The sequence below is a fragment of the Mauremys reevesii genome, linkage group 9, assembly GCF_016161935.1.
Source record: "Mauremys reevesii isolate NIE-2019 linkage group 9, ASM1616193v1, whole genome shotgun sequence".
Taxonomy (NCBI): domain Eukaryota; kingdom Metazoa; phylum Chordata; order Testudines; family Geoemydidae; genus Mauremys; species Mauremys reevesii.
Window position 1 is genome coordinate 58684825 of NC_052631.1, and position 25213 is coordinate 58710037.

A 25213-nucleotide genomic window follows, 5' to 3' on the forward strand; every position below is an offset into this window, starting at 1 on the left:
TGCTCGCATCCTTGTGTCCTGGCGCCTCAGGGCAGGGGACAGCAAGTCACACAGTTCAAGGAAAGTGTCCTTACGCATCCTGAAGTTTCGCAGCCACTCTGTGTCATCCCAGACCTGCAGCACTATGCGGTCCCACCAGTCTGTGCTTGTTTCCCGGGCCCAGAATCGCATCCACACCATGAACTTGACCCATTGCCACCATGATCTCCACTGCCCGGCGTACCTGCTTTGTGAGAGGTCTGCGCCACTCTCCTCACCGTGCTGCCGGAGCCTCCTCGCCCGGTTTCTCAGCATCTGACTGTGGAAGAGGTGGACGATAACGTGCGAGGAGTTGACAACGGCCATAAGTGCAGCGATGATCGCAGCGGGCTCCATGCTCGCAGTGCTGTGGCGTCCGCGCTGTAACCGACCAGAGAAGGGCGCGAACAGATTTCCCGCCGGCGCTTTCAAGGAAGAGAGGGAGGGCGGGATTGACGGTTCAATGACGACACATTTTTCCCCCCAGCATGCATTGGGGGGAAATCCCACAATTCCAATGGGCAGCGGGGAGTGCGGGAACTGTGGGATAGCTTCCCACAGTGCACCGCTTCCAAAGTCGAAGCTGGCCCCGTGAATGTGGACTCAGAAGTTCGAATTTGTGTATTTAGTATGGATACACAAATTCGACTTATTAAGGTCGAATCCACAAATTCGACTTAAGTAGATTCGAAATAGTCCTGTAGTGTAGACAAGCCCTGAAGATCCTTCTCTGGCTGATGGAGCTGGGTAAACCAGCTCTGCTCCCACAGGGGCACCTTGCCTGAGTCCCTCCCGGGAGGGGCAGCACAGGGCCATTCCAACACCCCTCGCTACTGCACCCCCACATCACTGACCCCCTCAAAGTGACAGCATAGCTGCTGCAGGCTCTGACCTGTGGTCCCCAGCACTGCACTGAAGGCAGGGCACCTACCAGGCCCTGCTCTGTCACGAGCTGCAAAGAACCTGAGAATGGGCTGTGGGGCCCCAGCTTGGCAGAGTACAATGCGGGGCTTGAGGATGCTACAGGCCAATGCAACTCCCATACAGCACATGCTCCCCACAGAGCCAGGTGGGCCTGGGGAGACCTTGCCCCAGATCCTCACCTGGTGCTGCCAACTGGGGCCCAGGGCAGCTGACTCAGAGGTATAGTGACCAGATGTCCCGATATTTGGGTGGTTGTCCCACGTCCCGACCGATATTTCGCTCCGCTGTTTGTTTGTTTTTTTGCTCCACCGGGGGACACCCCCCACCTCTCGTGTCCCAATATTTTCTTCATCTCATCTGGTCACCCTACTCAGAGGGGAGCGCACCCCCTATGAGCTGCCCATGCCAGCTCCTGCACGCATGCCAGCCGTCCCTAGGGACAGCAACTCCCAGCCAAGGAGGTACCAGACATGGCCCTGCTTAGCTAGCAAGGCCCAGCAGGAGCTACAGCTGCAGAGGAGCCAAGGAGACGAGGTGCGTTTCTTGTCACTTCCTCTCCTGCAGCTTTGGCCATGTCTGCTCCGCAAACCCCACGGCCCCCAGCACACAGTGGGCCCCCACAGGCGCTCAGTAGGCTCCCCCTGGGGCCCCCACTGGGCATGCAGGGGCTCCCCATGGGGCACCCCACAGCCTCCCAGAACAGCCTGGGTTCCCCTGGCCCCCCGGCATGCAGCAGGCTCCCCATAGCCCCCCCAGCAGGCTCCCCCGGCCCCAGGGCCCCTGAAACACAGCAGGCTCCTCTGGCCCCAGAACACCCAGGGCTCCCCAGCAGGGCTGGCTTTAGGACATGCGGGGCCCAATTTGAAAGAGCTGCCGCCAAGATGCCGCCAAAGACAGCGGCAATTCGGCGGCAGCTCAATCACTTGCTGCCATTTCTGGCGGCACTTTGGCGGAGGGTGCGGGGCCCCTCTTCTGGATGCTAAGGGGCCCTCTTGGGCACGGGGCTCGATTCCCAGGAATTGGGGGAATCGCCCTAAAGCCGGCCCTGCTCCCAGGCGCTCACTGACAGAGCGCAGCAAGTCACAGCCTCAGCACAAAGTCTTGATCCACACCAACCGGGGCAGAGCTGGGATTTGGAAAAGAAAATAAATATAGCTCCAGTTCCCAGTGCCGGATTCCTGCCTTCTCTGGCACATTGCTGAAATAGAGTCCAGATGAGGGGACAGCCCAGTACAGCTCCCACCTCATCCTTCAGATCCCAGACAGGGAGCAATCTCAGAGCCTGGGGGGAGGGGCAGGGAAGGAGCTGCACACCAGCCCCAGGTTACAGAAGGCACTGGGCTCTGTGCAGCCCATGGAGAGGGTCCCAGCACTGCCATCCCTGGCACAAGGGTGCTGCCCCCAGGCACTGCCCGCTTCGGCTGAGCCACAGACCAGAGATCGTAACAGCACAAGCTTCCCCCAGCCAGGCTGCCCTGGCTGAACCCCTCGGGGGAGAGAAGGGCTTGGGGGGGGGGGGGAGAGATGGGTTCCGGGGGGGGACAGAGGGGCTCCAGCTCACCTACTCTATGTCCCCCCTGCTCAGGCTGCAGGCCAGGGAGCTCCCCACAAATGCCTCGAGGCCAGGAGGGGCTCGGAGATGCGCCCGTAGGCAGGCAAGCAGGCACAGGGGTCAGGGCTGACTTTGGCTCATGGAAGGTGGTTTATCTGAGGTGTCTGTTCTCTTGGGCTGGGGGTGGTGCAAGGCCAGTGCCAGGCCCAAGGGCAGGAGAACTGATGGGGCTGGGCTTGGATTTCCCTGCCTGTCCTGGGCAGAGGTGGGGACAGAACACAGTCAAGCCTCCCATTCATCCCCCTACAGGGCTGCTCCTGGGAACAGGGAGACCCAAGGACAATGTTAAGCACCACTTCAGCAGATACAGCTCAGCCACCAACTCTCCCAGAATGGCAGGAATCACTGGGGGGTGGAAAAGGGGGGAGGGGGGGAAGACATCCCACCGATTCCATAGGACCCCAAATTGGAGAAGAGGGGCCAGGACCAACACACCCAGAGGGGCTGCGGATTGGGACTGAGGGGCAACGGCAAAGCAGGGGGCGTGGGGAACCCAGGATTGGGTTAACAGGGAGCTGCAGGTTGGGAGTGAGGGGCATGGGCAGAGCTCAGACTTTAAAACCAGAAGGGACCATCGTGACTATCTAGTTGTGATGAAGTGGGACTGTCCTTAATGTTTCCTCTGAATACTGTGTGGGTGCCTCAGTTTCCCCTATGCATTTCTTAAGTCTCCAGTGTGCATAAATGGCCGACACTCTGTATCCTGGCAACAAATGGCTGGGGCCCTTCCCCCCCCCCGCAAGGGAATAGCTAAAGGTGAACAAAGAGATCAGGTGACCTCCTGGCCCCAGAAAGACACAAAGGCCAGAAAGGAGGGGCTGGAGCGGGTTTCAGTTTGGAGCTGGCTGGGGATGGGAAGTGAGGGCAGACAGGGTTGTCTGCCTCGCTGGGCCCCAGAATGGACCCGTCTGAGGGGTCCTGTTCTCCTTGCCTACAAGCTCTGTTTTAGACCGTGTTCCTGTCATCTAATAAACCTCTGTTTTACTGGCTGGCTGAGAGTCACGTCTGACTGCGAAGTGGGGGTGCGGGACCCTCTGGCTTCCCCAGGACCCCGCCTGGGCAGACTCGCTGTGGGAAGCACATGGAGGGGCACATAATGAATGCTGCAAGGAGAGACCCAAGAAAGTGAAGCCGTGTGAGCTTCTTGCCCAGAAGACAGTCTGCTCCGAGGGAGAGGAGGCTCCCCAAAGTCCTGACTGGCTTTGTGGGGAGCAGTTCCAGAGCATCGCCCAGGGACTCCGTGACACTAGTCTGACCTCATGCACATTGCAGGCCACAGGACCTCACCCACCCACTCCTGTAATAGACCCTGAACCTCTGGCTGAGTTACTGACGTCCTCAAATAATGATTTAAAGACTTCAAGTTACAGAGACTCCACCCATTGACACTAGTTTAAACCTGCATGTGATCTGTGCCACAGGCTGCAGAGGAAGGTGAAAACCCCACAGGGTCTCTCTCAATCTGATCTAGCAGAAAATTCCTTCCCGACTGCTAACATGGTGACCAGTTAGACCCTGAGTATGTGGGCAAAATCCACCAGCCAGACACCTGCAAGGGGAGCCCAGGGCTGGGCTAGCAGGGGCTGCCAGGTCGGTGGTGAGGGGCACTGTGGGAGGGAGCAGAAGCAGGGGTAGATTGTTAGCCAGCTGGGGCAGTACCATGCCAGTGAGCATGAAGCTGTAAAGGCTCATTTGGCATGAACCAGCAGATGAGTGGGCAGAGGGTGAAACAGGCACCGAGGAGAGCTGGTGAATGGTGACACCTCCAGAGGGGACAGAGCCCAGCATCCTGCTGCCAAGCTCTTCAGGCTGGACATTGGACCAGTGCCCCACATTGCCCCCAGAGGTGCCAAGGGAACCACTCTCCAATTGGCAGACTGCTCCCATAGGGTGAGCAGTGCAGCTCTGTTTGTGGGCAGAGAGCAGACACTCCCTGTCACCACCTGGGCCCCACAGGGGATGGTTCCAGGGCATTGCACCCAACAGGAGCCCCCAGCACAGCCTAGGGCCTCCTCTGCTGTCTTGGTGGCTGCCCTCCAAGAGGCACATGCACTGCCGAGCATGGGGGCCCATGCGGGACCCTGCCCATGGGAGAGGCTGGTTCTGAGCCCTTCACTGGCATGAGCAGCAGCAGGGACACTCCAGCTCCACTGCAGGAAAAGCAGGCACCGTCTTTTCTGTAACTGCGTGGGGAGGCAACAGCCATGCATCCCTTTGCTCTCGGTGCCAACGGGAGGCTGCTCCCCCTCCAGGGCTGTTTCAGCAGCAGCACACTGGCTGCCAAAGCCCCCACTCTCCCTCTGAGGCAGCATCCCCAGCTCACTGTGACGGAAAGCGACTCCCAGCATCAGGCGGCTAGTGACCCAGCTAGGGACACAGCCTGGCCTGAGGCAGCTCATGCTCTGCTCTGACCACTAGGAAACAGCAGCCCAATGGCCCCATCCTCCCAGAGCTGGGAAAGGAGCAGACGGGTGCAGCCGCAGGGATGCACTGAGGGCAGCAGGACAAGGAGCAGCAGCAGCCTGGAGGAAGAGCCCCTAGCCAGGCACTCACAGCAAGGGCAGGGGAGGGCTTGGGATGAGGAGGGGCAGATCTGGTCAGACTGGGCTTTACTGGTGCTGTTAGATCATTAGCTCCCCCTGCTCCAGGGATCCCGGTCTCGCACCCCCACCCCTCCCAGGCTCCGCATGGGGAAATAGAGGCACAGAGGTCATGTGGCTTGACCGAGGTCATCCATGAGCTGCAGCCAGGAACCCAAACTGGGACATGTGCCACTCGCTGGGAGCCATGGATCGGATTTCACCCTGCACCACATGAGGAGCACTGCCCAGGAAAGTGGGCACTGGCCAGCAGGAGCAGCTTTTCGCCTCTGCTCCCTGGCTCCCACTCCTGAGCATCCACATCGAGGGCAGAGCGTGTGAGCTGCCCTTCAGCTTGGCTAAATAGGGAGCCCACTCAGGTCATCACAGAGCCATACTGGGGCACAGACTCACGACTCCTGGGTTCTTTTCCTGCCTCCCCACCAGGCCAGCCAGCTGACCTCCTGCCCCTCCCCCAGCTCTGCCCCATTCTCGGGAACACACCTCAGTGCTACCAGGCCCATCCCCAACAGAGCCTGGTGGGGAGCAGGTCCCCTGGGCACAATAGGGTGCAGGGCCAACACCTAAGGGCCCATGGCGACTGGAGACAGTCCCCTGGGGATGGAGCACAGGCATGTGCAGCAGAACCAGCACTCGCAGATCTCACATGGGCTTGTAAATGGTGCTTCACACAGGGCAGCCAAGGGGGCTCAGAGAGCAGCTGCCGGAGCTCCTAGGAGCTCCCCAGCTTCTCGGGGCCCTGGCTGCTGGCGAGTGCCCTCCCTAGGGTGACCAGACAGCAAGTGTGAAAAATCGGGATGGGGGTGGGGGGTAATAGGAGCCTATATAAGAAAAAGACCCAAAAATCAGGACTGTCCCTATAAAATTGGGACATCTGGTCACCTTAGCCCTCCCCACCCACCACACACTGCGACGGTAGTGGGGCAGAGCCAAGGGGCGCCTGGGACCTGCAGCTGGCTGGTCACCTAGTACCACTCCAAGGGCAGCTTCCAATGCCCATGGGCAGGGCCCCCTGGCTTGGCCCTGAGCACTTGAGTGAAGACGGAGCAGCGAGGGGGGGCTGCTCTGCAGTTTGTTTGTTGCATGCAGGGAGCCAGCCATCTCCGCCAAGGTGCCGCTCACATGCCGGCCTTGTCTCTCTGGATGCTGGTGGGTGTCAGGCACTGGCCAGGGGTCACTGGACCCCCGCGAAACAGGCAGGACTGAGGCAGCCCATCTCCCATACCTGCTGTGCTCACAGGTGTTGGAGCCCCACCAACATCCGCCTGACCCCAGAGATCAGCTCCACTCAGTTCTCCCATTGCTGGGGGAACTGGCCCTCCTGCTGTGGCCCAGCCCTGCAGACCAGCCTCACCCTAGGCACCATGAGCTGGTGTCCCGGAAGTCAGCCCATCCACCACCCCCAGCTAGGCTATCTGTGCTGCCCCCAGGTGGTTATGTTGGTGCCGGCTCATACACCTCCCCCAGCCTGGATGGGGCTGCAGCCAGCACCCCTCACGCCTCTGCCTGGTGTCCCAGCTGCACTGCACGGTCCATGTCCCACTCCGAACTGAGCAATGCCAGGACCTGGGGCCCTGCAACCTATCCCTGCGCACGCCCCACAGCAGCTCAGTCACCATCTCACATCCCGCTCCGTTGTGCAGGGCTCGCTCTTGGCAAACACAGCTCAGGCCACCTGGCACACGTCAGCAGAGGGTCCCCTGCACTCCCCCCACCCTCATCTGCCATATACCACTGGCAAACACACAACTGGGCCACGCCCCTCCTGCTAGAGCAGAATTGACGTGGCCATCCAACAGGATCTGGGGACGGAATGGCTCAGCCATGGGGAACACTGGGTCCCCAACAGGCCCCAGATCTCTGTGTTTACAGCTCCCAGGCCAGAATCCCCTACCCCAAGGCCCCGGGACAAAGGGAGGTGGCTGGGAGAGTGACTGGCCCAGGCCTGGTTCTGGCCAAGCACAGCCAGTGGCAGTCGTAGTGGGACACAGTGAACAAGGCAAGTCTAAACACCGCGCTGACGTCATCACCAGGGTCTTCTCCGGTGACCTGGGAACTGTGTAATTCAATTACAGCCCGGCCCAGCAACCTTCCCAGCTGGGAACGACGAGGAGAAAGTGGCTTTGCCTTAATTAGGGTGGGTTTAAGAGCCGATCTCCTGCAGCTCTACATGCTCCCCCTCTCCCCACCCCCCCTCCCGCCAGCCAGCCCCAGACTCTCAGCCACGGCTGGATTTGAGGGGGGGGGGGGGAGGTCAGTAAAAAGGGCTCACTTTCCAGGGGAGTGCGGAGCCCCAGTCGCTTCACAGCCAGCCTGGCGAGGGCCAGAAATGCAGCAGGGAGCGCTCTTCACTTCGCGGCACAAGGGCGCTGGGCCAGATGCACTGCCTTCCTGGACAGCACAGCGGGGAGTCCCTGAGCACACAGGGACTTTTAAGAAACAGCCGCAGGTGCTTTGCACCCCCAAAGCTCTGTTGTCTTGACCAGACTCCAACTTGGGTAGGTCGAGTCCCCCGGATCATTCAATTCCTGTCAAACTGCTGTGCAGCATTGCTGTGGGCTATTAAACAGCTGCCGCCTTCCAGCCCAGAGGTGGTTGCATTTCAGTGATGGACAAAGTGAGTCTCTGTACTGGGCGGAGAATTACAGTGGCCAGAGATCCTTCAGTACAGAGGACCCCCTCTGGCTTGAGTGACTGTGAAGGCAGGTCAGTGCTATCTGCGCATGCCACATCCGCTTTGCCAAGAGTCCAGGTACAGCCCCTGCATTCACAGGCCCCGACAGGTCATTTCAGAAATGCCCATCTAAGGATTTCTTCTGACCAGCCAAGCACTGGGCTGAGCGTGCATCCCAAGTCAGTCCCGAGTCCTCACCCCCTGCCCCATGCCCACTCAGCTCAGAGCTGCTCCTTCCGGTCCAGACAGCCAGTGCCACAAACTCCCTGCACCCAGCTGCTGGGCATGCCCTGCCCCCAGCTTCTCCCTGAACTTAGCAGAGGGCGCAGGGGGCTATAAGCCAGAAGCCAAGTAAGGGGAGTGGAGCAGGATCCTCCAAGCGGGCCCAATCTGGCCCTGGATCCCAGTGGCCAGAGACTCCCATAGCCCCTGGCATTTCACCAGCTCCCCAAGTGGCTCTGGCTGGCTTGTTCTCCAAACTCACTGGTCACCCTGCCCGCTGCACTGCTGCCTGCTCATTTCAGCACAGCGGATCCCGGTTTACTTGCAATTCCGGGAAAGAGCAACTTCCCAGCATCTCCGGCTCTGGGCCGGCCTCCGCCCCACTTCCAGGCCCCTATAGTCCCCGGCCATGCCTGGGGGGCGCTCCTGCCCTCCACGTCCACAAGCTTGCTCAGAGTCTGCCATGTCCTCTGAGCGAGTGAGGATCTCAGCCCTATCAGCTAACCCAGCCGAGCAGAACGCAGCTCCTCACGGATCCCACTGCACCCCACAGGATAGCATGGCTGAATCTATCAGCATTCTTTGTGGGGCCGCTGCCTCCAGTCAGCCACACCAAAAGCACAGCTAGGGCTGTCTAGCAAGACCTCTGCACTTCGAACCCTCGGGTGCTGGCTGCAGAGCCTGACAGAGGGGCTACAGGAGCTCACACTCTCCCAGAAGACATGATCCCTTGGTGGAGGGAAAGCTTCAGCGCACAGATCTCCAGAGGTTGGGAGCCAAGTCACCCACCGGTACCCTGCACAGAACCCACACACTGCCCAGGGTGCACCCCAGACAGCGCCCCTCCTGGCCCCTGACAACTAGCCATGCCATCAGCAGCCCAGCTCGGTCGTGTTGGAGCCCCTGAGCAAGTCCCTAGGGAAAGCGAGACCCAACTCCAGAGCCAGTCCCACCCCTGGGACCTTGAATGGAGAGCAAGCTAGTGGCCTGCAGTGCTGTATGGTGGGGCTGGCTTCATTCCAGAGAGCCCCTCTCCTGCAAAGCACAGCCCCAAATGCCATACACAATCCAGCAGAGTTGGGAGGGGAGACATGCAGCTGAGATCTCTGTGGGACTAGAGTCAGTCAATTCTGTCCCTCCCCAGTGCCTCCTGTCACTCATTCAGATTAGCCCCCAGAGCCCTTCCCCCACCAGGCAGCTGGGTATCATCCCCCCCATCTTGTACAGATGGGGAAACTGAGGCCCAGATTGGGAATGCAATTTGCCTGAGCTTCCACAGCCAGTCAGAAACAGGAACAGAACCCAGCTCTTCCGGACCCACCAGTTCTAGCACTGAGCCACACGCCCTCTGCTGAAGCAGAGACTCAAGGTGGCAGGAGCCACAGAGATCCCAGCGGTAGGACTGGCGGGTGGGCAGTGGGGTGTGGGGGCGGGGCTGCGATGCGGGTTTCTACAAAGGTAAAGGCTGAATCCTACATGGGGAGATGGCAGGACATAACAATGGACAACTGGGTCACACCAATGGTCCATCCATCCCAATGTCCTGTTTTCCAACAGTGACCACTGCCAGGTGCTTCAGAGGGAGTGAACAGAACAGGGCAATTTAGCAAATGATCCATTCCCTGTTGCCCACTCCCAGCATCTGGCAGTCAGAGGCTTAGGGACATCCAGAGCATGGGGTTGCATCCCTCACCATATTAGCCAATAGCCATTGATGGATCTATTCTCCAGGAACTTCTCTAAGTCTTTTTTGAACCCAGTTATAGTTTTCGCCTTCACATCTCCTGGCAAGGAGTTCCACACGTTAACTGTGCATTGTGTGAAGAAGTAATTCCTTATGTTTGTTTTAAACCTGCTGCCTATTAATTTCATTGAGTGACCCCTAGTTCTTGTGTTATGAGAAGGGGTAAATAACACTTCCTTATTCACTTTCCCCACACCAGCCATGTTTTATAGACCTCTATCATATCCCCCCTTAGTCATCTCTTTTCCAAGCCAAACAATCCCAGTCTTTCTAATCTCTCCTCATACAGAAACTGTTCCATGTCCCTGATCATTTTAATTGCCCCTTTTCTGAATCTTTTCCAATTCCAATACATCTTTTTAGAGATGGAGGGGACCAGATCTGCACACGGTATTCAAGATGTGGGCGTAAGTTGTGGACTGATATAGAGGCAATATGATATTTTCTGTCTCATTATCTATCCCTTTCCTAATGATTCCCAACCTTCTGTTCGCTTTTTCAACTGTCATTGCCTGTTGAATGGATGTTTTCAGAGAACTATCCACAATGACGCCAAGATCTCTCTCTTGAGTGGTAATAGCTAATACAGACCCCATAATTTTGTACGTTTTAGTTGGGATTATGTTTTCCAGTGTGCATTACTTTGCATTTATCAACACTGAATTTCATCTGCCATTTTGCAGCCCAGTCATCCTGTTTTGTGAGACCCCTTTGTAGCTCTTCAGTCTGCTTTGGACTTAACTAACTTGAGTAATTTTGTATTGTCTGTAAACTTTGTCACCTAACTACTTCCCCTTTTTCCAGGTAATTTATGAATATGTTGAATAGGACTGGTCCCAGTACAGAGCCAGGGGACACACCACTATTTACCTCTCTCCATTCTGAAAATTGAATTTATTCCTACCCTTTGTTTCTTGTCTTTTAACCAGTTACTGATCCACGAGGGAACCTTCCCTCTTATCCCATGACAGCTTACTTTGTGTAAGAACCTTTTATGAGGGACCTTGTCAAAGGCTTCCTGGAAGTCCAAATACACTATATCCACTGGATCTTCCTTGTCCACATGTATTTTGACCCCCTCAAAGAATTCTAGCAGATTGGTGAGGTATAATTTCCCTTTACAAACACCAGGCTGACTCTTCCCCAACAAACTGTGTTCATCTCTGCGTCTGATCATTCTGCTCTTTGCTATCGTTTCACCCAGTTTGCCTAGTTCCGCAGTTCGGCTCACCAGCGTGCCTAGCTTTCCAGGGGTCTAAGGCAGCCAGCCCCTTCCAGGGGGCTAAGCCACACTCACATTTCTCTGCACAGCTGAGGAAGCAGCAAGTTACTAGGTGGAGGCATCCAGCGCCCATGTTCTCCCCTCCAGCCATGCTGCTTTACCAGCCCTGCCGCTGCCCCCGAAGCCAGCTGTGCCCAGCAGCAGGGGGACAGAGCCCACTCAGGAGCAGCAAGAGCATTCGGCAGCTCCCCTGTTGGGAACATAGCCAGCCCTAGTGTCAGGATGGGGCCCGGCGGGCAGAGCCAAGGCCTCTGCTCTCACACATGTGGGGTGGGAGGAGGGGGAGTGCTCGCTTTACGGCTCCCCAAGGTTGCTGCGCCAAAGGTCCCCACCCAAGGGCTACAGCAGTAGAGGAGCAGGTGTCACACGTGGCCAACCAGTGCCCCAGAGACAGAGGGCCACAGACAGGGGGTGGGAGCCAACAGACATTCCCCTAGGTAGGGCTGCTAGCCCCTTGGGAGACAATGACCTAAAATCCCTCGGTTATCTACACAGGCAGTATGTCATAGGTCCGGTCTTGCCACTGTCTTTTGCAAATCGCTAAGTACCCTCTCAGTAGGGTGTCCCTTCTAACAAAAGCCTTGTTAGAAAACCTAATTCCCTCCAGCCAACCTTGCTGAAGATTTTTTCTAACCCTGAAAAACTGCTTTAAAACTCCCTTTTCCTCAAGCTGCCTGTCCAAGCAACCAGAAAGAAAAACTGCTTCCAACAAAGCCTGCTGGAAAACCTAATTCCCTCCAGCCAACCTTGCTGAAGATTCCTTCTAACAATACCAGTTAGAAACTGAATACTTGTAACCCCCCCTCTTCTCTCAGGTTGCTTTCCTGCTCTAGAAGAAGAGAATAGCTCCTTTCAGCTTAGCCCAGCTGAAAAAAAACTCCTTCTAACAAAGCCAGTTAGAAAACCTTGTCTGTTTGCCTTCGGGTATCTCTCCCTCCTAACCTGCAGTCCTGCTTTAGGAGAAGAGAATAGCAATGGCTCTCTGGTTTAGAAAAATTCCTCACCGCTGCCCACCATGTCATAGGTCTCACCCCCACTTAGAGCTGTTGGGTTCCAATGTGGGGACCTGCATGAAATTTATCTCTAAACTAAAATCCTAGTTTAGATCTAGTAAAAGCTGCCACCACCCAATCAGATACGTGGATTGGGACACAGTCCTTCCCCAAAATCCTAGGGGATCCCAAGAGCCCCAAATCCATGGAGTTCTTACACCCAGGAGGAATAAACCATTCCCCCCTGCTTCCTCCCCCCTCCCTTTTCCTAGGAGACACACTGGGATCTAACTACAGAGGGATACCCCCCCCCCTCCTCTTTCCCTGAGAATCCACCCAAGGAAAGACCAACCAAGTCCTTAATAGAAACTAATTTATTAAAGAATAAAAAAGAAAGTCACTGTCTCTGTAACCAAGATGGAACAATACACAGAGTCTAACCTATAAACCTGGAGAGCATTTCCCCTCCCCCTTTCTTTCTCAGTAAAAGCAAAGTAACAGCAAACAGGAATAAAGAATTTCCTTCAGCAAACACACAATTGCAAATGTAGAAATCAAATTATAAGACTAATCCGCCTTTCTAATTAATACTCACTATTGAATAGTAGGAACTACTCCAGGAGAACTTGGAGACATGTCTGGCCTCTCTTAGATCCAAAAAGAGAACACAGAGCTAACAAGGAACACAGACAAAGGCTTCCCTCCACAGAGATTTGAAATTATCTTGTCTCTGATTGGTCCTCTGGTCAGGTGGTTATCAGGTACTGCATGTTAACCCTTTACAGGTAAAAGAGACCTTAACCCTTAACTATCTGTTTATGACAGTACTTTCCCCTCTCCCGGCTGCTGTACCTGGCTGGCTGCTGCCCTCCACCTCAGAGATGGCTGCATTTCAGCAGTGCTGCACTCCTACCTGGACTGGGGCTGTGTGGATCTCATGATCAAAGGGAGGCACAGTCAGGTATGGTAGACACAGGACCGTCTCTGTGTTACACCTGTTCTGATAAGCAACGTCACCCAACGACCAGCTGCAAGGGGAGGGCAATGGCCACCGTTTGGGTAGGACCTACTTTATTTCCTAGTCTGCCTGCAGAATGTTGATGTGTGCACACATACGGGGAGATCCCCACTTCCTGCCAGGTGCACCATGCTCATGGGGGGCAGGCAGTCAATGGGAAGGGGCAGGTGGGAAGAAAGGAGCCCTAGTGCATGCCCAACATTTTCCTAACTAGGGCAGCAGGGAGGTTGGCACCAGCTGGGAGAGCCAGGGCAGGCCTTATTGGAATCCTGGGAGGTGGGCGGGCAGAGAACCCTGGACTGTGCCCACTGCTCCTCAAAGCTGTCTAGGGAGCCAGCGGACGCTGCCCAGAGGAACTCTGCCCGGATGCATGAGACCAGGGAGGAGCGGAAATAGGCAGGCAACTGGCCCTGCACCCGCCCCACAAGGGCACAGACCCATCAGAGAGAAATACCAGGATTCCGCCAGCTGGAGCTGAAGGTTATTTGTGACAGATGGGCAGGGAGGGCAGCTGGAACCTAACGGGACTGAGTCATTGGCTGTTCCGGCAGGCTGGAGAGCCCAGCCCCAGACAGGGCCACCCCTTTGTCTGACAAGTTTCACTAGGGCTGTGTGCGCTGGGTGAGGGTCGGGGGCTGGCACCCCTGCTGCAGGGGCCAATTCCGGCACAAACGGGCTTGTTCTGCCTATGCCACTAATGACCTCAGTACGGAAGGGAAGAGGCTTCCCAATGCAGGCCTGCTCCCCCGGCCGCCCCAGGCCAGGGATAGACATCCCCCACCCCTAAGCCTCTGTCCCAGGCCTGCCCTTACGGCTGCAGAGAAGCCCTTCCGAACACAGCACAAGCATGACCACTGAAGCCTAATAATGCCACTTTAAAGAGCAGAGCCTGCTCCCCCAGCAGTCAATAGCAAAGTCCCATTGACTTCCCTGGCAGCAGGACCTGGCCCTGCATTTCAGTATCAACATTAACTGTTTCACTGCTGACCATAGTGGTGGGAGCAGGTGGCTAACATGCTCATCCTGCTATTCCCAGAGGCCCAAACCCTCCAGCCAAGCCCCCCAGGCAGTGTGGGGGTCACGCTACAAGCACCCAGCCTGCAAGGGCAGTTCGGTGCCACTGTGCAAGCTCAAGGCAAGAACCACTCTCTGCCCCCTCCCTTCCCAGGGCCCCTCCCACAGTGCCTGCCATTTCTCTGGGCTGCCCACAACCATCAGCCCCAACTCAACTGCCAGCTCGGCTGGGCCTTAGAGACAAACCTCTGCCCAGAGACCTGCCCACTGACAGGGTGCCCTCCCCAACAGCATGCAGACAGACACACACCCCACCCCTCTGCAACATGTTCCCAGCACACAACCCCCCGTCCCACAACATGCACCCAGAACTCCTCTCCCCTCAGCTCAGCCCCCCACAGCAGCGCTGCACAACTACATGAGGAGCGTCCCGGACGTGCTGTTGCTAGGGGCAGTCTGAGGACACAGCACACACCCGGGCCCCCCTCCTGGAATTCAACCCTCTCCCCCCTGAGCCACAGGATCTTTCATACCAACCCCTAGGATCAGCTTCACAGCTCACCAAAAGCATGGTTCAGCACAGCGCCCCCTGCCACTGCCCTGGGATGGGACGCCCCTCTCTGCACCACTATGGACTCCCCGACAGGTCTCCTGGCCAAGCACCAGCCAGCTCCAGCCCCCAGAGCCATTCTTATCCACCACACCCAGGGGCCAGAGAGCCAGGGCATCACCAGGCAGTCAGGGGAGCAGGCGCTGCCAATGGCCCCTCACCCTGACGCTGGGCCTCCCCACAGAGCTGCCAATGATTTTGAGTGGAAAGGGCTGAGTGTGCCAGACACCCACAAGGCTGGCCCTGCCCCCTCCCACACACATCACATCTGCTGCCCTCAGTGCGGGTGTCCCTGCTGGATGCAGGCAGAGCAGTGCTCTGGAATTCCCGGGGCATGGGTGCACTCCCCACCTCCGTCTCCGCAGTAGGGACACTCCAGTCCAGGGAGAGCGACCCCAGCTTCAGCTCAGGGATGACTCTCAGCTCTGATCACCCAGCTCCAGGAGACCTTGGCCCCAGCCCCCCTGAGCAGATCCAGTCTCCCCACACTCCTCAGCACAGCCATGCCCCAGGCCCGTTCCTGCTGGCTTCATGCACATCTGGAGAACAGGGGAGAACAGCATTACTGGAAATGGAGACCCCCTAGCCAGAGCTGCCAGGCACATCTGGCTATGCTGAACGGGGCTACCCATCACCCCTGGCACAGGCTGTCAGCCCCCCAGACCCTACCCTGCTCCTTTCGTCACTGTCAGCAGGTGCAATCACTCCCAGCCAGCACAGCTCTGGCCTTCAGTTGGGCCTCCCCATCTCCCCCCACCCCCACCCCCGGGACCCCAGCACCAGAGGAAGTGGCACAGGCAGACATGGCATGAGACCAGCACCACTGCAGCCACTCAGTGCTCCCCAGCACAGACCCCTGTGTGCCAGCACCCCTAGGACCAACCCTCCACCAACAGGGGTGCAAAGAGCCATGGCTGGGCAGAAGTGAGACAGCGCTGGGCATGCAGCACATGACACAGTGGAGCCAGCTAGGATCTATGCCCAGCTCCAGCCCCGCCACAGGGAGTGAGGGCCGACTCTGCCCAGGGAGCTGCCAGGAGGCAGAAGTTCCAGCAAAGCCCTGAGCTGCTCTGGAGGGCCCCACACCAGCAGAGAGCCACAAAGGAACCAGATCTTTTCAGTCCGCAGAGCGGCATTTCCTCGCAGACATGACGAAGGCCAGCAGCTCCGCACCAGGGCTGAACCCTGGGCAAGGGACAGGCCTGGGAGAGGGCTAAGCCCCCAGCATCACAGAAGACCAGCACCAGCCCAGCAGAGCTGCCCAAGGCTCCTACGGACAGGACAGCCTGCACTGATGGAGCAGAGCACCTGGGGTTACACTAGCCATAGGCCACCTTCGGCTCTTCTCAGGGGGCTCATTTAATAATGGGGGTCCCATGCCAGGCAAGCAGGGCCCAGAAGACAGACAGACAGACAGCCCTGACACTGGGATGGAAGGTGCTGACCCTCAGCCCGGGGTTTGCACTGTCCAGCACGACCCCTTTTAGAATGGAGAGTATCTCAGGGCTGGGCCTCAAGGGATCTAAGTTCAGTCACTGGCTCAGCCACACACAGACTTCCTGAGAGGTCACTTCACCACTCTGTGCTTCAGTTTCCCACCTGGAACAAAGGGCACAGCAGTGTTGGGGGGACTCATTAGTGGCTGCCAAGTGCTCAGATATTGCAGTGACAGGCCATAGACAGTACCCCTGCTGCTGGACAAATGCAGCCTGACCCCACCACTTCCCGCTGCTTCCCATTCCCCCAACCCTAGGGCTGTTGCTGAAGTACCTATGGCCACATGCCCCTTCTCTGTACCAGAGGGTCACGTAGCCCCCTGCACCGGGGTGCGTTAGGAATGCTGGGGAGTTCCTCCTCCAGAGCAGTGTGAAGAGGTATCACCCCACAGCTCCGCACAGCCTGATGGGGGGGGGCGGGGGAGAGAAGAGAGCCAGGGTGCCTGGAGGGAATTCTCCACTGAATACACAGTGCTGTTACAAGCGCCCTTTGTTCACTTCCACTAAGCCACGCGCAGCAAGAACAACCAGGCTCTAGGTAGGGCAGAGGTTTCCTGCACTGACCTTCCATCTACTGCTCAAGTGCTGTTCCCAGGTCAGAAATAATAATGAGATTTGTCCACAGCACAAAGACAAACAGTTTGAAACGAACAGCAGCCTGTGCACAGGAAACGCCTGGGAGGCTGAATGTCAGGATTGAGGGGCACCAGTGGAGCTGGGGGGAAAGCCCAAGGCTAGGATAACAGGGGCTGCAGGTTGGGTCTGAAGGGCACCAGCAGTCACAGGGCCAGGACACAGCCTAGATAGACAGTGACAGATGTAAGCATGCTGGAGCCAAGAGACTCCTGGAACTGGACTCAAGGGCCCTGCTTCTAACTGGGGTGGGCTGGGAAGGAGGCAATCACCAGCTGAGATGATCAGCATAAGTAGCCAACATGCCCAGCAACTATCCTAGAGGGAGCAGCATCTGTGCAGGACGTGCTGCCAGCACATCAGCCCAGAGCCCTGCCCGCTCCTATAGGGCCAAGATCCTGGGCCAACTGCCAGCCCATCACAGCTGCCAGTTCATCCCGCAGCACAGCTCAGGGGAGACGTGGAGGATGCATCCTGCTCTGGCAGTCAGGAGACCCCAGGGCAACACACCCCACCTGAGCCCAGAGCAGCCCCTCTGAATAAGGCAACAGCTTCCCAGGGGAGGAGATGGGTCTCACTTCTCCAGAGTGCATGCAGGCTAAGCCTGTGGCAGGGCGGGTACTGAATTCAGACCTGAGCTGCCTGCATGCCGAGATCACACACACACACACACACACACACACACCTCGGCCTGCAAACTTCCTTCCTCCCTGGAGGCCTCTGGCTCTCATTACCAGCAAGACGGAGGGAAAGTGTAACTGGAGCCTGAGGCAGCTGGGAGAGGCTCCTCTGGCAGCCAATGCTGATCGCTCACCCAGCCAGCGTAGGGGGATATCACACTGGCTCTGGTTAACCTCGCACAGCTAGGGAGCCTGCAACTGGGTTACAGACCACAGCCACGCTGCCAGGGGAGAGGGCCACGGAGCTGGAGGGACCAGCAATCTCCGTCACACCAGGAGCAGGGGTGGAGGGCTCCAGCAGCAGCATACTGGCACAGGAGCCCTGGATCACCCCCATGTGAACATGAGCAGCCTCCTCCCACTACAGCACTACCAGCATCTGCAGGGGCTCTGAGGGGCTGCCCTGGTCCTCACTACTGCCAATCACTCCTGTGTTCCCACTGCCCCAGGAGCTCAGAGAGAGGGCAATGCCCCACTGCTCAGCACAGCCATGGGGAGAGCAGGAGCTGAGCTCCTGCAGCCATTTCAGACCCCATAGGTCCCAGGGGGAGAAGAACGGCCTGGCTTTGGAAGGACCCTAAGAATCCCAGAGTCCTACACCAAACCCATGGCTCCCCATGACCTGCAGGCACCCATGTGATTTTCTCCCAGTCCTGCCCTCAGGACCCCTTCAAGTTCTGGGAGCCTCACAGGACAACGAGCCCCTTAGGAAACCAAGCCCCATGCTGCCTGTACCTGCCAGGGCTCTGGCTAGCAACCCTTGGGTCTGCAATACAGACATGTGAGAACTAGGGCAAGCCACTTCCTCGCCAGTGAGGCTCTGAAGAAAGGGCCCATGACCCTGCACTCCATGGATTGAAGCTCAGAGGTCGGATCTTCTCAGTGGTCAAACACTGGAAGCGCAGGTCTGGGGAACTGGCCCACAGGATGAAAACCCAGCAGAACCCCAAGCCCGCAGAGCTCACCCTGGGCCCCACACTACGTTAATTTTACAGTCCACTTCCAGTCAGAGCTGAACACACTCAATCCAGTTGTTAGCTGTGGGGGACCCCACCTGAGAAAGTCCCCTTTGCAAGGCCGCTGGCAAGAACAGCTGCTGTCACACCCAGGGCAGCGAACATGGCCAGCGAGATGCAAGGGCCAAGGCTGCTGGAGAACAGGCAGCAGCTGCCTGGAGCCCGGGGCCCATCCATGCCTGCAGGAATGCTGTGCCACCCAGAGGAGTTTAACATGGCCTGCAGGTAATGCACTGTTAACATAGCCAGCAGCTGGTGTGGAGGGGCCACAACATGGTCAGCAGGGATGTTTCTTGCCCCACTTCAGCTCCCAGAGGCAGCACCAGGGGACATTTCCCCATCTAAGGGGATGCTTCCCCAACTAAGTGCACGATGGAAGCTCTTGCCCTTCCTCAGAGCTGCGGGGCAGGCAGACAATGTGGCTGGCTAGACACTGTCCTGTCTCATTAGGACGGCTCCTGCAAGGATGAGGGTAAGAGCAGCGAGGACACGGCTCAGCGCAGCCCACTGTGAACCAGAATGGTCTGATATTCAGAACCACTGTGGCCTCCTCCCTAACCCCAGCCCTGCTCACAGGTCCCAGGCATTTCAGTGTGTGCCAAAATCCTGCCAGACTGCTCCCTGGCACCACCACCTTGGGCTGCCAACAAGAGTGGGGGCAAACTCCTTCTCTACCCCACACACAGGCCAGGGGGACCACACTGTTAGCCTCAACCTGGGGCAAGAGGAAGGGGTAACCCCTGGGGAGAGGCCAGGCCACAGCCTAACAGATCTCACGAGTAAGAATGTTTTCCTGAGACCCAGCCAAACTGTTCCCTTTTTTCAGCTTTGTGCCATTCCCCCATCACACCCTCTAGCCCAGACCAGTCACCTAATCTCCTTGGGGATTTCGCTTTTCAGACGCTTGTCCACGTTTAGCTTCCTGTCGCTGCCAACCCAGCTTAGGAGGCACTTAGGGAGCTCAACATCCACACTGGGGCATTTTCCACCCCAACTCCCAGATCAACCCCTGTAGCCTCTTCTCTCCCTTTGTTCTCAACTCCCCCTCCTGCGTGCCCGCATCTTCCTCAGATCCAGCAGCCCAGACACCCCTGACACATGCATTCTAGACAGCGCGGCCACCGGGTGGACCTATCCACCCTGCTCCCTTTCGCACCCCCGGGGCACTGCACTTAAACAGCCTGACCTGCACTATAGCCTTATGCATTTTTAAATAGTAATAAAGAAAGCTCAAGTGTCAGCCAGCTGGAACGGTTATTAGTAGGTTTGGCTATTTCCACTGCAAGGGGGGGAAGCTAGCCCAGCCCTGAATGGGGAATTAACAGAGTCATGTGCCCACCGCTCCAGGAGCAGCATTCGGGGTTTATTTAACCTCCCTTTCAGCACGCTTTACGTAAGTTTCCACTCTGATCAGAGGCAGCTTCTCATTACAATCCGCATGGAACTAATGTTGAGGAACCACGGGACCAGATTCCTAAATCTAAACTTTCCTTTAAAAAAATAAAATAAATAGAGCTGCTGGCCTGATAGCCAAAGTACCATTGTACATATGAGCTGAGCTGAGCAGAACCGGATGCAGTGCTAGCTTCCTGAGTCTGCAAACAGCCCCATTGCTTCTGCAGCACCTCATGGCTTTGCCACATTTGCAGTGATGTTAACAAGATTTTGGTCATTTTCACTGCTGTTGTTCAGAGCCATCTGGGATGATCAATGTTACCCTGAGGCAGCTGGCTTGGGTAAGGTGTAATGGAGTTCATCGATTCGAAGGCCTGAAGGGACCACTGTGATCATCAAGTTTATGCGTAAAACAAGCCAGAGAATTCCTCGTCATAATCCCTAGAGCAAATCTCTTAGGAAAACACCCAGTCTTGATTTAAAACTTGTCAGGGATGGAGAATCCACCACAACACTTGGTACATTGTTCCATTGGTTAATCACTTTCACCGTTACAAAATTACGTCTTATTTCCAGTCTGGATTTCTCTAGGCTCAACTTACAGACCGTAACAACTTACAATCGTTAGACCAGTGGTAGGCAACCTATGGAACACATGCCGAAGGCGGCACGTGAGTTGATTTTCAGTGGCATTCACACTGCCCGGGTCCTGGCCACCGGTCCAGGGGGCTCTGCATTTTAATTTTATTTTAAATGAAGCTTCTTAAACATTTTGAAAACCTTATTTACTTTATATACAACAGTAGTTTAGTTATATATTATAGACTTATAGAAAGAGACCTTCTAAAAAGGTTACAATGTATTACTGGCATGCAAAACCTTAAATTAGAGAGAATGAAGACTCGGCACACCACTTCTGAAAGGTTGCCAAACCGTGTTAGACCTTCCTCTGTGAGACTGAAAAGCCCCTTATTAAATAATTGTGCCCCATGTAAGTACCTGTAGACTGTGATCAGCTCCCCCCTTAACCTTCTTTGTTAAACTACCTTGATCAACTGCATCTCTCACTACAAGGCAGGTTTTCTAAGCCTTTTCTAATCTCTGACCCCTCTCTAATTCAACTGGAATTGTGGGCACCAGAAGTGGCCACAGTTCCAGCAGGGGGTGCACCAGTGCCAAATACAGGGGTGCAATAACCTCCCTGCTCCTAATTGAGATTCCCCTGTTTATGCAGCCAAGGATCACAGCATCCTTTTAGCCACAGCATCACACCGTGAACTCACATTCAGCTGATTATCCACCCCACCCCCACATCTTTTTCAGAATCAAAAGTTAGGCACATGGAGAGGAGGACCCACAATAATGGCGAATAGGGTGAGGGGGTGAGTAAAAGAGACCCCTGTTCCCTCCAAGCAGCTCAGATCTAGAGGAGGAAAAGAGAAAAATTCCCTTCTCCACTTCAGCAGCTAAAGAAGCTCAGCTTCAAACACTGACTACCCAGAGGCGCTCATCAAAGGACAAAGCCCCCATGCAACAAGCAGAGATGAGTTCCCAGTCATTCCTAGGCATGGGTGGCAGGGAGCAGTCCCATCCACCCAACCGTGGCCTTCTGCATGCACTCCTGTGCTCTTCACCCTTGCCTCTGGTAAACTGTCCAAGCCCCAGGGAGCTAGACAGCAGACTGCATGTGAGACAGCCATTGGCAACCATCTCCATGCCTCGCAACGGCTCGCACAGGACAGAGAGGAGGGATTAGTCTTTTAGCTCTTCCTCCTCCCGTGCCAGACACACACTGTTCCCAGAGCAGCGGAGGGCAGCTTGTTTTAAAATCTATCCCTCATCCACATTCTGGCATTGACATGAGCTTAGACCTGGATGTTCACGGCACCCACCCCAGCTCCTGCTCCCTTCTTTCCCCAGAGGCTCCGAAAGGAGAAAACACTTTGGGGTTTGAATTTTTTTGCCCTGTTAACAGGGAGTGAAGCGCAGCCCGGTGCCACTCAACCCCAGGATGGAAACCTTCCCCCAACCCCAGTGTCCCTAGCCCTCCGACCAGCCGACCCCACCCCAACCCGCTCTGCACAGCCCCTGGCATAGCTCTCCTATGCGGGCGAGCTGAGAGTGGAGGGGCGGCCTGAGGCCAGCCTGCAGGGGGGGGCTGGCTAGGGGCTGCCACAGCCAGCCTAGGGGGGTGGGAAGCCGCGCACCGCTTCTGAAGGGTGCCGAGTCTCTTTCCCGCTTCCCCAGAGCGCAGACCCAGCGTGGGGAGGGCAGAAGGTCCGCCTGGCCCACCCCAGCGCTGGGGGCTCCTGCCTGCCGTACAGCGCCTCCCTGGGCGCTCGGACTGGGCTGCTCCCCGCGCCGCCAACACTGCAACAAGTGCGGAGCCGCCACTAGCCTTCCCGGGCCGCCCCCAGCCCCAGCTACCTGGAGACCCGCCTCCAGCGCCGCGCAGCGCAGGCCGGGGCCGCTTCCCTCCTTCCCCGGCCAGTCTGATAGTCCCGGGGCCACTCCCGTCCCGAGCCTCCTCCCGGCGCCCCGCTCTGCAGGGCGACCCCGCGTGTTCGTATCCCCAGCCCTGGCCAAGGTCCCTGCGCCCTCCCGTCGGGAGCCCGGCTCCGCTACAGCCCGCGCTCCCGCCCCTGCCAGGGCGCCCCCGGCGAACAAAGCAGGGCAGGGACCAGCTCCCAGCCCGTCACGACGGGAGCCCCCGCCCCGGGTTCGCTGCCGAGCCGCTTTTCCGCCTCTCAGACAAAAGTTTCCAGCAGGCGCGGCCCGCCGCCGGCTCTGGCTCCCTCCAGCGGGACAAGGCAGCCCCGGCGCCTCCCGGGCTCAGAGCGCCCCCTGCCGGCCACGCCCGGCCGCCTCTTACCTTGGAGACGATGAGGGGCTCCCCGTGCTCCAGCCCCCCCTTGAGGGTGAAGCCCCAGGGCGCGCCCCCCTGCAGCTGCACGTGCACGTACTGGAAGGAGACCAGCCGGCTCTCGGTGCGCTCCTCCGGCGGCTCCATGGCCGCTAGCGCCGCGGCCCCCCGCGCCACATCCCCCGACCAGCTCTGGCTCCAGCGGCAGGAGGAGGAAATGACACGGAGCAGCCAGCAGCGTGACGGAGACGCGGGCCGAGCGGGGGCTGGGGCAGCCCCGGGGGCCAGCCAATGAGGCGCGGCCGGGGTGGGGCGCGGGGCTGGCCCCGGCCTCACTATTACACACTCTCCGCTTGCGGGCGTGGCCTGGGGTGTATTTACATAGGGAGCTTTAGCACACGTGTGATGTGTGTGAGTGCATGGCCATGTGTGCATGTGGCTATATGTACCTGGGCACGTGGGTACCTCCTTATTCACACTGATCTGTGTGGGTACGGCTGTCTAGAGATGTATACTGCAGGATGCATGTGCGTCTGCACATCCTCGTGTGTGTGTGTAAAAATCAGCCTTGCATAGCTCATGAAACATGCCTAATTCCCCTGTCCTGCCTTTCTCAGGAGAACTGGCCATAACCAGAAAGCCACTGATATTTTACTCATGCCTCAACAATTCCTGGCCCTTTCCAGTGCACCATGGGCTGCACCCAGCCTCGCAAGGAGAGAGCCTGCATCTCAGGGACACTTGGCACGTACCTATAATGCTGCCTCCAGGTGAGTAGAAGTTTGACAGGTGACTGTGTGTACCCCCATGGTGATATATGTGTGTGGATATATAGGAATGCCTGCAGGTATGTGCTTGGAAAACTAATCTCCGCTTCGTATACTGTCCAGTCTCCACCTCTGGGAAGCAGGCTCAGTCATTGTTCAGTGAATAGGGCAGGCAGGGGCAGAGGGGACTCAAGAGACCTGGGGCTGGCTAATCCTGGCTCTGCCACTGACTTGCTGTGTGTCCTTGGGTAAGTCATATCACCTCTCTGTGCCCTGTTTTCCCTCCCCCCTTCTCATTAGATTGCAAATGCTGCAAGGCAGCGCCTGTCTCTGGCCAGGAGTGACATCCTGGCCCCAGGGAGAGCTTTGATGGGGCCAAGATTCCTCCCCACGTGTCTGCAGTGCCTTGCACAATGGAGCCCTCACCCTGATTGAGGTCTAGTCTAAGTGCTACTGGAATGCAAATAATGACTCAGTCCCAGCTGCCAGGCTGGCCGCCCGCATGGTTTTGCAATGGCATGTTCACTGTCTTGCTCAGAACGTCCTGCATGCGCATGTCCCAGCTGGCCATGAGCAGGGAGTAAAACAGAACCAGCTGAAAGAGGCAACACCTCATCTGCAGGCTGCCTTTCTGCTGTGGTATTCTAAACATGGCCCTTACCTTGTAATGCTGGGTATTTTTGCTTCTTGGTCAATTTTTAATCGGTGAGTTTCAAAAACAAATCCTGACTGGAGAAGGAAATAAACCTGCCCAGATCCCCTAGACAGGCCATGCTGCACCAAACCTCCTTCATGCTCCTCTGATCCTGGGCCAGCCAGCATAAATTAGCTACTTACATACCCAGCCCCCATTCGCATAGTACCTGCCCTCCCTACCACCAAGGATTCATTCTCCCACATCCCTGTGAAGTGAAGCCGGGCCATTGTCTCCATTGTACAGCTAGGCAATTTGCCCACAGGCACACAGGGTGCCTGTGACAGCACGGAGCTGATCCCAGGTCACTCAACTCACAGACAAGGGCTCTAACCACTGGACCATCCTTCCTCTCTAACATTAGTTCTCCCTCAGGGGCTAATGACCCTATGCTGTTGCCATAGCTACCAGGACCTGTTGCCTGGCCTCTCTGCAATTTCTTTTCAATTAAGTTTATCATTTTTGTGAGCTAGGATCAGATGTGCCCCTGAACAGGCCACCCTGAGAATCACTGGGTTGCCCCCCTGCAGTTTAACTCTCTGCTGCTGGCTGCACAGTGCTTCACCTCAGCCCTGCCTGGAGTCACTCTCAGGACACACCAAGCAATTGCCTCATTCTGGGGCTGTCAGGGCAGCTGGAGCAGCCTGAAAACTTCCCACCCTTCCTCCTGAGGTGGAGTGAATCCACTTGCCCTGGGCAACAGGCTGCAAAGGAGCCAGAGGGGTGAGCCACACACTAGCAAAGCTGCCATGGGCACAGGGCCTGAGCATCTCCAGCTGGGCTCTCTGGGGATGTGCTGGGCCCTTCCCTGGGGTGGGGGGTGGGGAAACCCCCCAAGCCAGCAATCATCTCACTCTCCCCTGAGTGCCTGCTGAGCACGGGATCCTAGCACGTGGCTCTGCTTTGGCTTCAGGCCTGAGTGACTGGCAGGCAGGAAAGCTCCCACAGTGGCCGTACCC

The 25213-nt window shown here is 57.1% G+C and overlaps 1 protein-coding gene across 1 annotated transcript in view; it reads right to left on the minus strand.

Annotated features, from left to right (window-relative positions):
- The window catches only part of SHROOM4 (shroom family member 4), a 65315-nt gene extending 42210 nt beyond the window's left edge, over nucleotides 1-23105 (minus strand). Inside the window, exon 1 of the mRNA XM_039488186.1 lies at nucleotides 22803-23105. Coding sequence (XP_039344120.1) covers nucleotides 22803-22940 — 138 coding nt within the window. The 5' untranslated portion in view covers nucleotides 22941-23105. The remainder of the gene's footprint in view (nucleotides 1-22802) is intronic.
- Nucleotides 23106-25213: the final 2108 nt, after the last annotated feature.